The sequence below is a fragment of the Marmota marmota genome, unplaced genomic scaffold (genome assembly GCF_001458135.2).
Source record: "Marmota marmota marmota unplaced genomic scaffold, marMar, whole genome shotgun sequence".
Lineage (NCBI taxonomy): Eukaryota > Metazoa > Chordata > Mammalia > Rodentia > Sciuridae > Marmota > Marmota marmota.
The window spans coordinates 2164233-2179482 of NW_026000138.1; the positions used below are offsets into that span (position 1 = coordinate 2164233).

Sequence of the window (15250 nt, forward strand, 5' to 3'; positions counted from 1 at the left end):
AAATATATATATATATATATATATATATATATATATATAATTTTTTAAAAATATATTTAAATCCTACTATGAAACAATGAACTGCCTTAATATTAATGGACAAGCATGCCCTGTCCCCTGTGCTCATCAGGAGTTATTGCTGGACCTTGTTATTTTGTCTGAAGTACAGATCAAATCGATTTGTTCAAAGTGCTCTGTTTTGAAAATTGAAGAAGCCCTTTTCCTGATCTGACATCAAGGCCAAATTATTTCTCTTGCAGACCTATGGCTATGAGCACATACTGACCTTGTACAACCTAGAGAAGGCCGGCCTGCTAAAGCCACAGACAGGGGGCAGAAACAACTACCCAACAATTCGGAAAACATTACGCCTCTGGATGGATGATGTTAACGAACAAGTAAGATGCACTCCTCCACTTTAACTGCAGTCAGTTACTGGTTTCATAGTTTATTGTGACAACATATGCTACTTAATCTACACATCTAATATTTTTTGAAAAAGTAATGCATTTGTGTGTTGTGTCCATCAGAATCTCAGGAGGAAACATAATGCTATCAAACTGGGGAGCCTGAGGATTAATAAAGATGTGGGCACCAGGCACAGTGGCACACACCTATAATCCCAGAGGCTCAGGAGGCTGAGTCAGGAGGATCACAAGTTCAAAGCCAGCTTCAACTTAGTGAGGCCCTAAGCAACTTAGCAAGACCCTGTCTCGAAAAATAAAAAGGACTAGAGATGTGGCTCAATGGTTCAATCCCTGGTACCTAAAAAAATAAAGATGTGAACCAGTAGAGACTAGTAGGCAGTGCAGTGGTGAGTCCTCACCAACTGAGGCCTGAAGGGCAGAGAAGTTATTCTAGAAAGCTTGATGAAAACTGTAGAGACACACATCCAGCCCCCAGAAGTGTCACAGATAGAAGGCAGGGAGGTACAAGCCTTGACCTCATGCTGCTGCCCACTCTCCAGCTGCCCTCCACCACCCCTCCCCATGCAATTGTGCAAGCACAAACAGGGTGTGGGAGAGTGTTGACATAGCACCTCCAGGCCATCTCCAGGGCACAGAGCTCTGTGGAGAAGGTTGGGGAACCTCAGGAGGTGCTGATGGGAAATGACCAGCAAGAATCAGTCAGTTCCACAGCTTACCCAGTTCCTGCAGAGTAAAACCACTGGAACCAATTGTAATCTACTCTTCTAGAAAGATTCTATGCACATACAAACGTTTTTATGCTCCGAAGTAGCATATACATTTGTTTAGTGTATGTGTGTGTGTGCGCACACACATGAGCGCACTGGGGATCGAACCCAGAGCCTTGTGCATGCAAGGCAAGCACTCTACCAACTGGGCTACATCCCCAGCCCATGTATACTTTGCTTTACATTTGTTAGCTTTATTTTTATTATTATTATTTTTTTTGTACTAGTGATTGAACCCAGGGATGCTCTACCACTGAACTGTATCCCCAGTCCTTTTTATTTTTTATTTTGAGACAGGGTCTTGCTAAGTTGCCAAGGCTGGCCTTGAATTAGTGATCCTCCTGCCTCAGCCTCCCAAGTAGCTGGGATTGCAGGCATGTGCTACCATGCCTGGCTTCCATTTGTTGTATTTTGTAATAGTTCTAAATTTTTTTTCTTATTGTCTTTTTTATTTGGTTGGTTGGTTTTTGTTTTCTAGGCTTTTGTTTGTTTGTTTGTTTCTGGGGGACTTTTTTGGACTGTCTTTGTTAAGAAATGCTTATAACTAGTCTTCTCCATCAATAGCAAAATTGGGTTATTTTTTCCCCAGTGGGAAAATAGATACCCTTAATTTTTGTGTTGCATCATGTGCATAATCTATTAGTTCAGCTCTCCTTACCATTCTTATCTTCCTCCCTCCAAACCCACCTATCACTTAACTAGAGATATTGAAGATGCTTCGGTGATCCTTCCTGCTCTTTCTCATTCTTTTTTATTTTTACTTTATCAAAATACTGAGTTTAGGGGCTGGGGTTGTGGCTCGGTGGTAGAGCACTTGCATAGTATGTGCAAGGCACTGGGTTCAATCCTCAGCACTACATAAATAAATAAATAAATAAAGATATTATGTCCATCTACAACTAAAAAAAATATTAAAAAATAAAATACTGAGTTTATTTCACATGTCTATATTTTTGTTTCACAACTATTTCCATGTCTGAACACAACTACTACTATGTCCTATCATAACATTCCATATATAGTTAGTTAAAAACCAAACAGAGGGTGGAGTTCCATCTTAAAAAACCAAACAGGCATTTTGAACAACACATTCTTGGCAGTGGAACCTGGATAACATTTATCAAACAGTAGGGAAAGTTCTCACTTTGCATTATAAAAGGACAGCCAGATATCAACTGTTGCAGAAATGAAATAAGATGGAAAATTTTAACAAACTATTTTCTTAAAGAAAATTCCTCTACTGCCAGAGATCTTAAATAGGGTCCTGATCAGTCCATCATCTGGAAGCAATTCTTCACGTAATTGATGAACTTGGCTTCTCCACTTTGGGAAGAGAACCACCTTTTTCTATATTTGCTTGCATTTTTGCATTAATATCTTCTACAGAACTAGGAAGTGCTGTCCCCTAATATGCACAGGACCCAAACCACACTTCCAATTTAAGTCCACAGGTGGTGTAATATCAAAGCCCCCAAGAGAAACTGTGCTCATTTTCATCAGTATCCACCTTAATGTGATAATCTTTGTCAGCCTTTAGCTGAAAAGATAGTTCTGGGTCCTCAAGGGGCTCATGTTCGTGTCCATTGAATCTTCCATGCATGCATTTAGGTGGGAGAGAAGAATGGAAAATATATGACTGTTTCCTCAGAGAACAGATGTGCAGACAGAATCACACCAGTCATTCTGTTTAATTGCTACTTAGTGGGCTTTTGATTTGTTATTTGTTTGGTACTGGGAATTGAACCCAGAGCTTTGCACATTGCTGAGAATACACTCTACCACTGAGCTACATCCCTAGTCCCCACAGGGTGGTTTTAAGGATATTCCTTATTTTGTGATTTAACAGATTCCTAAGATAGAAATTTTGGCAGTTTGTAGCCTTTTGCAATTACCGTGTTACAATCAATATGTTTTTTTCTTTGGTTTATCTCTAATGGTCTAAAAGCACCTCTGTAGGATAAATGCCTAAAAATATAATTGCTAGGTTCAAAGGTTTGTAGGCATTATTATTCAGCTAAAGTGTCATGGTACCATCTAAGAAATTTTTTGGCAAATCAAATGATACTTATTCATCTTCAATACCCAGAGTTTCTTTGAGTGAATTTTCAAGATTTGAGTCAAAATGAAGTCCTAGCTGGCGAAACTAAAGTCCATTTGGGGTGGATTGGAGCAGGGCATGGGTGAGAGAGTTGTGTTTCTGCTTTCAAATCAGGTAATTTGGGGCTCCTCTAAAGGTACAGGTGGCTCTGAATCTCTATCTCCAGGTGTTATTTATTTATTTGACAGAATCCCACAGACATATCCTATGTGTACAGTGGTTATGCCCCCCTCAGTGTGCGACTGGCTCAGCTGCTTTCCAGGCCTGGCTGGCGGAGTATCGAGGAAGTTCTTCGCATCCTCCCAGGCCCCCACTTTGAAGAACGGCAGCCACTGCCCACAGGGCTTCAAAAAAAACGTAAGTCTCAGTCCAGTGTCTACAGATAATTATGTGCCATTAGTGTGGTTTTCATGTATTGTGCAGCTGCTTTGTAAAAGACATTTGTAAAGTACTTAGGTATCAGAGTCAAGTGTACCTCTTCTGTTACTTGCTAATGTATATTGTTAGTTGAGCCATGTTATTCTCTTGGGAGGAGCAACTCTCAGTCTCCGCAGTGAGGCTCTCAGGAGTTTGAAAAAGCATTAAGATTAAAATCAGTGTTCCTGGTTTCAAATGAGCTGTCTGTACTAAGACATATTTGACTTTTTTATTCTTATGAGTTTTGAAAAATCTATTAAGAGGCAGGAAGAAAGGCACCAATAATAATTACTTCTGAATTCTGAAATGTTTACATTTTAGGTCAACCAGGAGAAAACCGAGTTACTCTGATATTTTTCCTCGGGGGTGTAACCTTTGCTGAAATTGCTGCCCTAAGGTTTCTCTCCCAGTTGGAAGATGGAGGTACAGAGTATGTAATTGCCACCACTAAACTAATGAATGGAACTAGCTGGATAGAGGCTCTAATGGAGAAACCTTTCTAGGGTGTTCAAAGGAGACTTCACAAGTGCACTACAGAATAAGCTGCCTTTTGAACAAGTTGCTGAAAGGAAGTGAACCCACAGAAGAAACAGGAATACAGAAGTTACTTTGTGTTTTGCTTCTTATACTATTTTCTGTTCCTTTTCTCCTTTCTGCTCCTCTTTGTTCTTGAAGAAAGAAGAAGAAAATTAACCTGGGTAAAAGAGACTTTGGTTTTGAATTTTCTGAGTTCAGGATCTTCATTATAGGACTCTGGAAATGCAGTAAAGATGGTGGGACTGGATAATCCATATAGCTATACAAATGGGGACAGCTCTTAAAATAAGAACACAGACACTGTGGAGGTAAAAATGAAAATAGAAGGGGAAGTCCAACTTCTAGTCTACAGTTTTATATTTTTAGGAAATGCATCAGGCCTATGATAGTGGTCATGTGTTGAGGGCTAGAGCTTAATGTTGTCCTTAGTGATTTATTTTTCCTGTAGAGGAATGGCACATTATAATTGTGTTTTCAATTTCTATCTTATTCCTAAGGCAAGTTTTGTTTCCTTCTTAAACATCAAGAGATTTTGGGGAGCTTCTTGCCCCAAAACACAAAATTTATATTTTCTCTGATCAGCTACATCTGTGTAGGTTCCATACTTATCAAGGGCTTTCTATTTCTACACTGAAGAATATAATAATTGGGGAACAGTTTCCAGAGAATTTAACCACTCCAGGACAGATGCCTCTGTTGAGGTTTAGGTTTTCTTCCCTGTCCACATGGGCCCAACATCTAGTTGGTCCCACTGTGAGCAGTGGTGACTCTTGCTTCATCAGCATACTGAAACTCCACCCCTGTTACCAACTACTCTGTGCACTTCTGTAGCTCCCAGTGGCCACTTTCATCCATTTTGCTTGAAAATATTCAGTTTGGTTGCAGTCCTTGATCTGGTGACCTCAGCTGCCCCTGGTTGATTTCATTGATGAGATCTGGTGACCTCAGCTGCCACTATTCCTACTGAGGACTGTTAGCTGTGCTGGACAGTAGGGATGTGAGTGGAGAAGTTCGAAGTTCATATGTGATCCCTGCCTCTCCTCTGCTCATCCCAGCATCTGGGGGAGTTAAGGGTACCATGCAGGGGACCAAGTTGGTGGCTTTTCTGCCATTGCCCAAGTTTCCAGCAAAATTACTTGGTCAACCAGGAGAAAACCAACCTGGGGAGCTTTGCCAGATTCCATCCCTGGTGTGGTTTCTATCATTAACTATTAATCACATAGGTTTTTCCCTTACCTTTTTCAGTAGTAGGATTCTGATGAGTATGGTGCATGTTACGCGTAAAAGAAAATCTGTATTTAAAAAAAATTAGTAAAATAATGAAGGGTGGCAGAGGTGATGTTTAAAAGATTTCTCATGGAATTAATCTGGCCTTGACGTTCATTATTTGGAAATGGAAAAACATTCTTGTTTTAGAAAATCCTTTTTCAAATCCTTGTTATTCCAGGGAGATTAGTTTATACTTTGGAGCCCTAACAGTTGTCTCGGCCTCAGCTCCTTTAGAGAATGAAATCTATCTTGTCCCTCCGTGGTTTTGGTTCATGGGATTCAATTCAGGTCTGGTCAAGTCTCCTTGGCTGGGGGTTCTGTTCTATGAACAGACACTCAGTTGTAATCTCATGTGTCTGCATTCACTTGTGACTCTGCATTTGCTTACTCAGAGCATAGCTAGGTCAGCGTCTAAAAATGCATTCAACATTGATGAGACATCAATTACTTCATTTGTATGCAAAGAAAAAGTGGTGGATAATTACATATTATATGTGTTTGTGGACATTTATTTAATACTTGAAATTGAGAAAGGATATGTGAATGGCACATTTATTCTCAGAGAGGCAGATTATTTACATTGGGTCTGGATTTTTGTCTATTGGGTAGACAGTGTCCCTTTAATAAAGAGGTCTACATGGATAACCACTTTTTGTGGGGGTTTTTTGTTTTTGTTTTGTTTTTGGTACTGAGGATTGAGTACAGGGGCACTGGATTTTACCACTGAGTTACATCCTCAGCCCTTTTTATTTTTTATATTGAGACAGGGTCTTATAAGTTGCCCTGAATATGGCATCTTCCTGCTTTCACCTTCCAAGCTGCTAGGATTATAGGCATAGGCCACCACATCTGGCTTATGTAGATAATTACGTATAATTACATATAATTCTTATACAATTGTGAATTTTACCCAACAGAGAAATAAGTATTTTAACTGTGGAGCAAAAGAGTAATGGTAAGAGAGGAAAGATTAAAAACTGGACATGTCGGGGCTGAGAGTGTAGCTCAGTTGGTAGAGCACTTGCCTACCATGCTCAAGGCTCTAGGTTCAATCCCCAGAACCACCAAACCAAACCAAAAAAAAACCCAAAAAACGTAATTTTCATTCTTGGAGAGAATTGAAAAGGTCTGTTGAGTTTTGTTCCATTCTACTCCCACTGGAAATGAATTTTCAAGCTGGTTTATGTCTTATTCTCAATTGTATGTTACAGACTAATTGGGCTTACTGTTTTGTGTCTTATACAGTTGCGAATTTCATCCAACAGGGAAATAAGTATTTTAACTGATTTAATTGTGGAGTAAGAGTGTAACAGTTAAGAAAGGAAAGATTAAAAAACAGACATTCAAGGATTGGGGATGAGTGAAGCTCATTGGTAGAGTGTGTGTTAGCATGCAAAAGGCCCTGGGTTCAAGCCCCAGCACCAAAAAAAAGGCCTGTCACTCAACAGAAGCACAGAAGTGTTTGTATTCATCAGCTGAATTCAAGCAAAAATACTTTTTTAGAAAATACTAAAATACTAGGTGACTAAAGTAGGCAGGAAGAGAGGCTGTGATAAAGATAGCAAGACACAGGAAAGCAGGCCTCACAGACCATCTGTAGATGATGAACTGTACTCTAGATAGTATCTGATGTATTCAGTCCTGTGTTTTGTTTTACACTAGTGGGGATTGAACCCAGGGATGCTCTAGCACTAAGTTACACACCCAGCCCTTTTTGATTTTTTACTTTTGAGATAGGGTTTTGCTAAGTTGCCAAGACTGGTCTCAAATTTGGGATCCTACTGCCTCAGCCTCCCAAGTGGCTGGGATTTTAAGCGTATACCACCAAACCCAGCAGGGCTTTTGTTTTGTTTTGTTTTTTTCCCTGTGTGTGTGCATATGTGGTGCTGGCCTTGCACATAAGAGGCAAGCACTCTACCAACTGAGCTATATCCCCACGCCTAACCCAGCAATCTTATGGTTTAATCACATACTATGAAAATAGAGAATGCTTTTTTGTCAGAAAATTGAAGGAAAGGGCAATGATATAAAAGTTCTCAGATTCTAACTTCTAAACAAATTCATGAGGCTTTCATGTCATGTGGCCATTCTTAGCTTCAATTACTCCACTTCTGTAAATACCCCGAATTGGGGGCTGGGGATGTGGCTCAAGCGGTAGCGCGCTCGCCTGGCATGCGTGCGGCCCTGGTTCGATCCTCAGCATCACATTAAAAAAAAAAAAAAAGATGTTGTGTCCGCCGAAAAACTAAAAAATAAATATTAAAATTCTCTCTCTCTCTTTTTAAAAAAATAAATAAATCCCCAAATTGGGGGGTGAGTAGAAGCTGCAAAGTTTAGATCATGTAACTGTCTTGACATAGCCATTTGAAGGATATAAGAGCTTAAAAGCGCACAGAATAGGTCCTACTTTGAACAGCCCGACTTTTTTATCTTATTTGTTATGGGGCAAGGTTATAAATCTCAGCCATCCTTTCTTTCCTCTGACAAGGTAAGACATTGAAGCCCTTCAGATGACCAATTCTCTGGGGGAGCAATTACTACTTCCTGAGCAGCTTGATAATGTTCTGCTCCTGTTTTTAGTTAGGCTGTGGCCAAGGCAATGATTTGATAATAAGAGATCCTGATTAAATTAAGGAACCATTTGCTCCTGAATGATGATGTTTATAAAATGGTTGATATCCACAGTACCTGCTTTTTCAAAGGTCAAAAAAGTCTTTAACTAAAATCTAGTATAAGCAAAATAATCAGAAGCAGCATAAAGTTTATACTTTTCCTTGTTACCTCTGGGAAAATGCTCTTTGCTTTCCCACCTGGCTCCTTTAGCCTCACATTTGGAGGCTTGAAATTGGAAACAGATGCCTGGGAAGATGCCTGTGTAAGGAGTCTGTAAACTGCTAAACTCTTCGTAAATTAGAATCTAGTACTCTGGAGCCCTTGGTCATCTAAGCTTGGTTTTCACACGCACCGCATGCTCTCCCGTATTTTAAGGCAATGGCTTTCCAGATTGAGTAGATGGGACTTGTTTATTAGAACTATTGGCACCATAGTCCACCTAAAGTGTTTAGACTAGCAAGACAAGAAGAGGCTTGAAATACCCCCTAGTGTATTGCTTATTGAGCCCATTTGAGCCAGGAATTTTGCAAACTCCTGCGGAGCCCTGTGGGCCATGGAGGTGATACAGGAGAGGGCAGACAGAGTTGCCAGTGCCCCGCCTGGCCTGGGGATTGCCTGCGCAGTTTCCTGAGAGCTCAGGGACCACACCGAGGTTGTAATTGGTCGCTAGACCACACCTAGTTGTTGAGAGCGGTTGCTGCCTGAAGACCTCACAGCTCTGCTCAGATCGCTGGAGTGTGCAGAAGCCAACCTTTAGCACCAGAACAGAGAGGAGCCACAAGCTGCGACAGTGGAAGAGTCGTGGAAACTTTGCCAAGTGAGTGAAATAGGGAAAGAGGGAAGCTAATGGCTGGCACTGAGGGGAGCTGCTGGGCAGGCAGCAAAGAAGGTAAAAAGCTGCTTTGATTCTTACCACTGGATTCTGTCTGAGGTGAAGTTAGGAGGGCTGGGACAGATGCACAAGACACGGTGGAAGGGAGACAAGCCCAGTCAAACTGATGCTCCAGCAATCAGTTTGGCACCCCAGCAATCCTGGCTGGCCAGAAGACAAGCATGCTGGACTTTACAAAGCAAAAATCCTCAAAGTCTGCTATTGAGAAGCCTTGGGGCCAGGGAAATGGCAGAGGGGCTACAGTGAAGGCCTGTGCCTTCCCTTCCTTCCCAGGGCTGAGCTTGAGTGATGGGAAAAGCAAGCTTTACTCCACAAGCCCATTAGTGGCACCCGCGGCATTAAAAATTCAGGAGTAGGAGAGGGCTGGGGCTGGAAAGGGCCAGGCTTTTGCCTCCTCGGAGCCCAGATCTGAGCGGAAGAATGAGAGCGACTTTTGCTTTAGAAGCAGCTCTCCACTGCAAATGCAAAGCGGAGGGTGTTTTGGAAGAATTGGCACTGTTGGGGTCTCAGTTTGAGGGCCAGGACCTGTTTTCCGCCACAACCCCTGCCCAGGACGGGGCTGGCTCGGGAGCTGTCCTCTGCGAGCTCAGGGTCTTTCCACGGCTCCCGCAGGGCAATGCCGGCGTCGTCCACCATCCACGTGCTGCAGGTGCTGCGGGAGCTGCTCGCCTTCGTTCTCCTCAGCTACACGGTACTCATCGGGGCGCTGCTGCTGGCCGGTTGGACCACCTACTTCCTGGTGCTGAAGTGACAGCGCCGGCGCCCCGCCCCTACCGGGCACGAACCCGGCGCTGCTCCGCCCCCCTCGGCGGACGGCTGAGCCCAGCCGGACCGGCTAGCCAAAGAGCTCTGCGCCTGACGCGCGCGCCCAGGTTGCCCCTCGAGGGGCGGCCTCAACCCAAACCCCGACCCATCGCTCGTGTCATCACGCGCGACTCAGCTCAGCGCCTTCTGGCCCAAGGCGTTCCCCGCCCCGCGCGGAATCTACAACGGTTGCGAGCCCGGAGCGGCCGTTACAGCCGTTGCCCCGGGCCCCGCCCCCTCGCTCCCCATCTGTCCAATCCTAACTGCTTCCTCGGGTGAGGGCGTGGCCATGGGGGCCAGGTCCTCTCAGGTGAAGGAGGCGGTGCCCCGCCCGCCGCTCGCAATGCTGCGTCACTTCCGGCGTGTGCGTCCGGCGTCCGCCCGCCGCGGGCATGGCGGCTGTGAGGAGTTGGCTATCCAGAAGCGTAGCCTCCTTCTTCAGGTACGGCTGCGGTCGTGGACTGGGGCAGAAATGGAGGAGGATAGGCAACGCAGAGAGCACTGTGCCGGGTCGGAAGCGCCGACCTTGGTGCGCGCTCTTCCTTTGGACGCGGCGTCCCGCCCCCCTTTGAAGCCCAGTAGGACTCGGGCTCCGCCTCCGTCTTCGGTCGCGCCTGGGTCCAGCTTCGCCTTCCCCTTTTCCATTACTCCGGCTCCCGAGAGCGAGTTCCCCCAGCCCGGGCTGATGTTCCATCAGTCGGACGGCGTCCCGAGGGGGTTGAGAGAGGGACTGGGGAGGGAGAGAGAGAAAAGTGGAGGACGTCGTCTCCGCGGCGGGCGCGCGCCAGGAGACGACGTCTCAAAGTCGGCGTTGCCCTCCCGACCTGTCGGCTCAGGGCTTTGCTTTTGCGTACTGGAGACCAAACCAGGGGCTGTCCCGCTCAGCCACAGTCCTTGTTATTTTCTGTTTTGCGACAAGGTCTCGCCAGTTTGTCTAGGCGATTCTAGCCGGAGCTCTTGGGCAAAGCTAAATCCTGCTTGCAGGAGTTTAATTTGGCATCAAGTTTGTAGCAGCCTTGAAGCTACATTTCAGACTTCCACACCTGATGGAAAGCTCCCGACCCTTGGCCCAAGGCAGGGGCTTTCCAGGCCCCAAGCCTCCCACTGTTCTGACACACTTAGTGTCACTTTTAGGCTACTTTCGCGTCCTGCTTGGCCTGGTTTGCGTTTCCAACCCTTACAAATAAGTCATAGAGGCTTTTTACAGATTGATGGTCGCACTTTAAAAGTTTGGCTTCTATTTCTAGGTACCGACAGTGTGTTCCTGTTGTGGTTAATTCTAGGAAACGCTTATTAGTAAGACCATGGCACAAAACGGTGGCGGCTGCATTTGGTGTAACCTTGTGTGCAGTTCCTATTGCTCAGGTGAAGTACTATCATGTGACTGTTTCTTAGCGGTATCCCTTTGAAGTCTCAAGTGAACATCATACAAACTGCTGTAGTTACAACCAGTCTTCCCAGTCCCCCACATGATGCTGTTTATTGTGCCAGCATTTTCTTTTCCGAGTTGAGCAGGTACATTTATGTTACCATTTTTTTATTGTCTCATTTTATAGGAACAGTACCTCAAGTTGCATATGAGTAGAGTGAAATAAAAGAATATCATGTCAACAAAATAATAATTCAGCAAAAATTTAATGAAAAACTTTTGTATGTCATATACTGGGAATCTAAAAGTGAGCAAAAACAAACCTTGAAATTCCTGTTGTCATAAAATTTACATTCTGGGAAGATAGAAGAAAAGAAATATAAAATGTATGCTGGTGATAAGCACTCTGAAGAAAACAAATAGTAAATGGGGAGTATACTAGGAGGGAATTGTTTATTATTATTTACAAATGGGTCAAGAAAAGCTACTCTGATAAGGTAAAATTTAAATATTAGAAATCTGAATTATGATTAGAAATATTATACTATCCAGTGGAGGGAAGAGACTGCCAGGCAGAAGGAATTGTTAGGTGCAAAGACCTAAAAGTATAATCCTAACTACTCTGGAGACTAAGGTGGGAATATTACAAGTTTTTGAGGCCAGCCACAACAACTTAGGAAGACCCTGTCTCAAAATAAAACTAAAAGGTCTGGCGTTGTAACTTGGAGGTAGAGCACTTCAGGGTTCAATTCCCAATATACCAAAGTGGAGGGGGAGGGGGCTAGAAGTAGTAATATACTGGGTGTTTGTTTTGTTTTTGTTTTGGTACCAGGGATTGAACTCAAGGGCACCACTAAGCCACATCCCCAGCCCTATTTTGTATTTTATTTATAGACAGGGTCTCACTGAGTTGCTTAGTGCCTCACTTTTGCTGCGGCTGGCTTTGAACTCAAGATCCTCCTGTCTCAGCCTCCCAAGCCGCTGGGATTACAGGTGTAGGCCACTGCACCGGGCTTATGCTGGTATTTTTGAGGAACAGTAAAGATGCTAATGTCATCTAGAATAGAATGAGGACGTAAGTTAATAGGTAAGGTCACAGGATTAAGTTTGGATCATATCATATGCTTTGTACTTTGTGGACTATTGTAAAGCTTTGAATTTTATTTCTGAAAAAGCCACAGGGTATTTTTATTTTTTATTTTGCAGTATTGGGGACTGAACACAGGAGCACTTTAAAAACCCTGCGCTGCATCCTCAGCCCTTTTTATTTATTTATTTTTTTTGAGACTGAGTCTCTCTAAATTGTAGCAGTTGACCTTGAACTTTTGATCCTCTTCCTCAGCCTCCTAAATCACTGAGATTTGAGGCATGCACCACCACACCTGGCTAAGATTTTGAAAATGCCTAAGCATCTGAAAGAATAGAGTTACCGTGTACTAGATGAAGAGGAAGGATGTGGAAAGAGAACAAGAGTTCTGTTTTAGAAATCCCAGTCTGAGACGTTCAGTAGAAATTTAGGTAGAACTGTCAAATAGGCAGTTGATATGAAAGTGGCACCTTGGGGCTGGGATTGTAGCTCAGTGGAGGAGCACTTGCCTAGCATGTGTGAGGCACTGGGTTCCATCTTTAGCACCACATATAACTAAATAAAACAAAGGTCCGTTGACAACTAAAAATAAAATTAGGACTGAGGATATAACTTATAGTGATAAAGTGCTCAACCAGATGTGAGGCCCCAAGTTCAGTAACTCATTCTGTACTCCAGTGGCCTAGCTAGTCTTTTTCTTTTTGGTATGGAGGATTGAACTCTGGGCACTTGGCCACTGAGGCACATCCCCTCTCCCTTTTTTATATTTTATTGAGTTTCTTAGGGCCTCCTTAAGTTGCTGAGACTGGCTTTGAACTGTTGCTCCTCCTGCCTCAGCCTCCTGAGCTACTGGGATTTCAAGCATACACCACTGCGCAGGGACCAGTCTCTTTTATGCCAACCAGTCCTAGATACTGGACAATCCCTTCCATGTGTAACAAATGTATTTTTTTTCCTCATTTTTTCTTCCTATGATGCTTGACCATTCTAATCCTAGCTGTCTGCAATATCAAGTCCTATCTATAAAACCTGTCCTCGTTTCTGGCCCAAAACCATCCCTCTTTCTGGCCACTTAACATGTATATTTTGATATCTGATGATGTCTCCATGACATTCTACTTTGTCTGCAGACCATAAGGGAAAGGGATTGAGGGCTACATGTGTGACTTTGAAAATGTTACGTAAGTTCTGTGAGCTTCCATTTAATCATTTTTAAAAAGAAGTCATACCTGCAGTGTTGTGAGGAACAAGCAAAAACACATTGTAAAATTAGCACACTGTGGCTGTGTGCAGTGGCACATGCCTATAATACCAGTGATTCCAGAGGATCCCAAGTTTAAGGCCAGCCTAGGAAATTTAACGAGGCCCTAAACAACTTATCAAGACCTTGTCTCGGGCTGGGGATGTGGCTCAAGCGGTAGCACACTCGCCTGGCATGCGTGCGGCCCGGGTTCGATCCTCAGCACCACATACAAACAAAGATGTTGTGTCTGCCGAAAACTAGAAAATAAATATTAAAAAATTCTCTCTAACTCTCTCTTTAAAAAAAAAAAAGAAGATGACCTTGTCTCAAAATAAAAAGGACTGGGGTTATAGCTCAGTGGTAGAGCACTTGCCTAGCACGTGTGAAGCACTGAGTTCGATCCTCAGCACTGCATATAAATAAATAAAACAAAAGTATTTTGTCCACAACTAAAAAAAATTAAAGAAAATTTAAAAAAATAAAAAGGGTTGAGGATGTCGCTCAGTGATAAAGCACCCCGAGGTTTAATCCCCAGTACCAAAAAAAAAAGAAAAAAACCCAGCATATTCTGTAGGCTTAAGTTAATCGGTATATTATGTCAAAATTAGCTTCTTGGAGTTGAGGCTCAGTGGCAGAGCACTTTCCTAGCATGTATGAGGCACTGGATTCAATCCTTAGCACATGTAAAAATAAACAAATAAAATAAAGGCATTCTATCTACAACTACAAAAAAAATTTTTTTTAAAAAGAAATTGGCTTCTTGTGAGCCAATATGTCATTCTTCCCTTTGTAGCTTCTCAATACATGTACATGGTAATTACTTGATTGAAAGATGTAGATAAAATTCTTATTTTATCTATAAGAATGTTTGTTCATTTGTTCATGTATCAAAAATTATTTCTTGGGCTGCAGCTGCACGTGATGGCACATGCCTGTAATTCCAGTGGCTCAGGAGGCTGAGGCAGGAGGATCTCAAGTTTGAAAACATCGTCAGCAATTTAGCGAGACCCTGTCTCAAAGTAAAAACAATGAAAAATGGGTTGGAGATATTGCTTAGTGGTAGAGTACCCCTGGGTTAGATACTCCCCCCCTTCTCTCTCTCTCTCTCTCTTTCTCTCTCTCAGACACACACACACACACACACAAAGTACTTTGCTCTCTGGAATGGAAAATGGGGGGAAAAATAGAAGGCACACTCTTTTTTTTTTCTCTGTATTGCCTAAAATAGTCATCATAAAGCCTAAAATAAAAATTAGCCCAAATAAGTATAGCACAGTTGCAGTGTATAAGCAACCATGAGAATTTTTTTTTCTTGGCTGTCCTTGATGAAGTTCTCAGCATGAGCTTTATTTTATATAGGTTGGAAGTCAAATGATAATGTTTGTGTCTTTCAGAAATCAGAGCCTCATTCTCTTAGTAATGAAGCATTAATGAGGAGGGCTGTGTCTTTGGTAACAGACAGCACCTCCACCTTTCTCTCTCAAACCACATATGCATTGATTGAAGCAATCACTGAATATACTAAGGTAGGTCTCTTGCTAAGTCTTTGATATTCTCAACCAGTTGTTTGCAAATTATGGCTCACAACCTAATCTGGTGGGATGTTTATTTTATCAGAACTTAGCCCAGCTCATTTATTTATGCATTGTCCTTGAGTAGTTTTAGTCCTCTGTTGAAGCCTAAAATATTTACTGTCTAGCTTTTACCAAAAAAAAAAAAAAAAAAA

The 15250-nt window shown here is 42.8% G+C and overlaps 2 protein-coding genes across 3 annotated transcripts in view; both read left to right on the forward strand.

The window, feature by feature from the left end:
- Positions 1–6742, forward strand: part of Vps33a (VPS33A core subunit of CORVET and HOPS complexes) — a 29184-nt gene extending 22442 nt beyond the window's left edge. Inside the window, exons 11-13 of the mRNA XM_015502457.2 lie at positions 261–398; positions 3482–3650; positions 4032–6742. Of these exons, the coding sequence (XP_015357943.1) occupies positions 261–398; positions 3482–3650; positions 4032–4213 (489 nt within the window). The 3' untranslated portion in view covers positions 4214–6742. The remainder of the gene's footprint in view (positions 1–260; positions 399–3481; positions 3651–4031) is intronic.
- A 3378-nt stretch (positions 6743–10120) lies between these two features.
- Positions 10121–15250, forward strand: part of Diablo (diablo IAP-binding mitochondrial protein) — a 6984-nt gene continuing 1854 nt past the window's right edge. Inside the window, exons 1-3 of one of the 2 annotated variants that reach the window (XM_015502458.2) lie at positions 10121–10267; positions 11073–11190; positions 14919–15050. In XM_015502458.2, coding sequence (XP_015357944.1) covers positions 10218–10267; positions 11073–11190; positions 14919–15050 — 300 coding nt within the window. In that variant the 5' untranslated portion in view covers positions 10121–10217. The remainder of the gene's footprint in view (positions 10268–11072; positions 11191–14918; positions 15051–15250) is intronic. The other variant, XM_048785552.1, reaches the window with a different exon arrangement.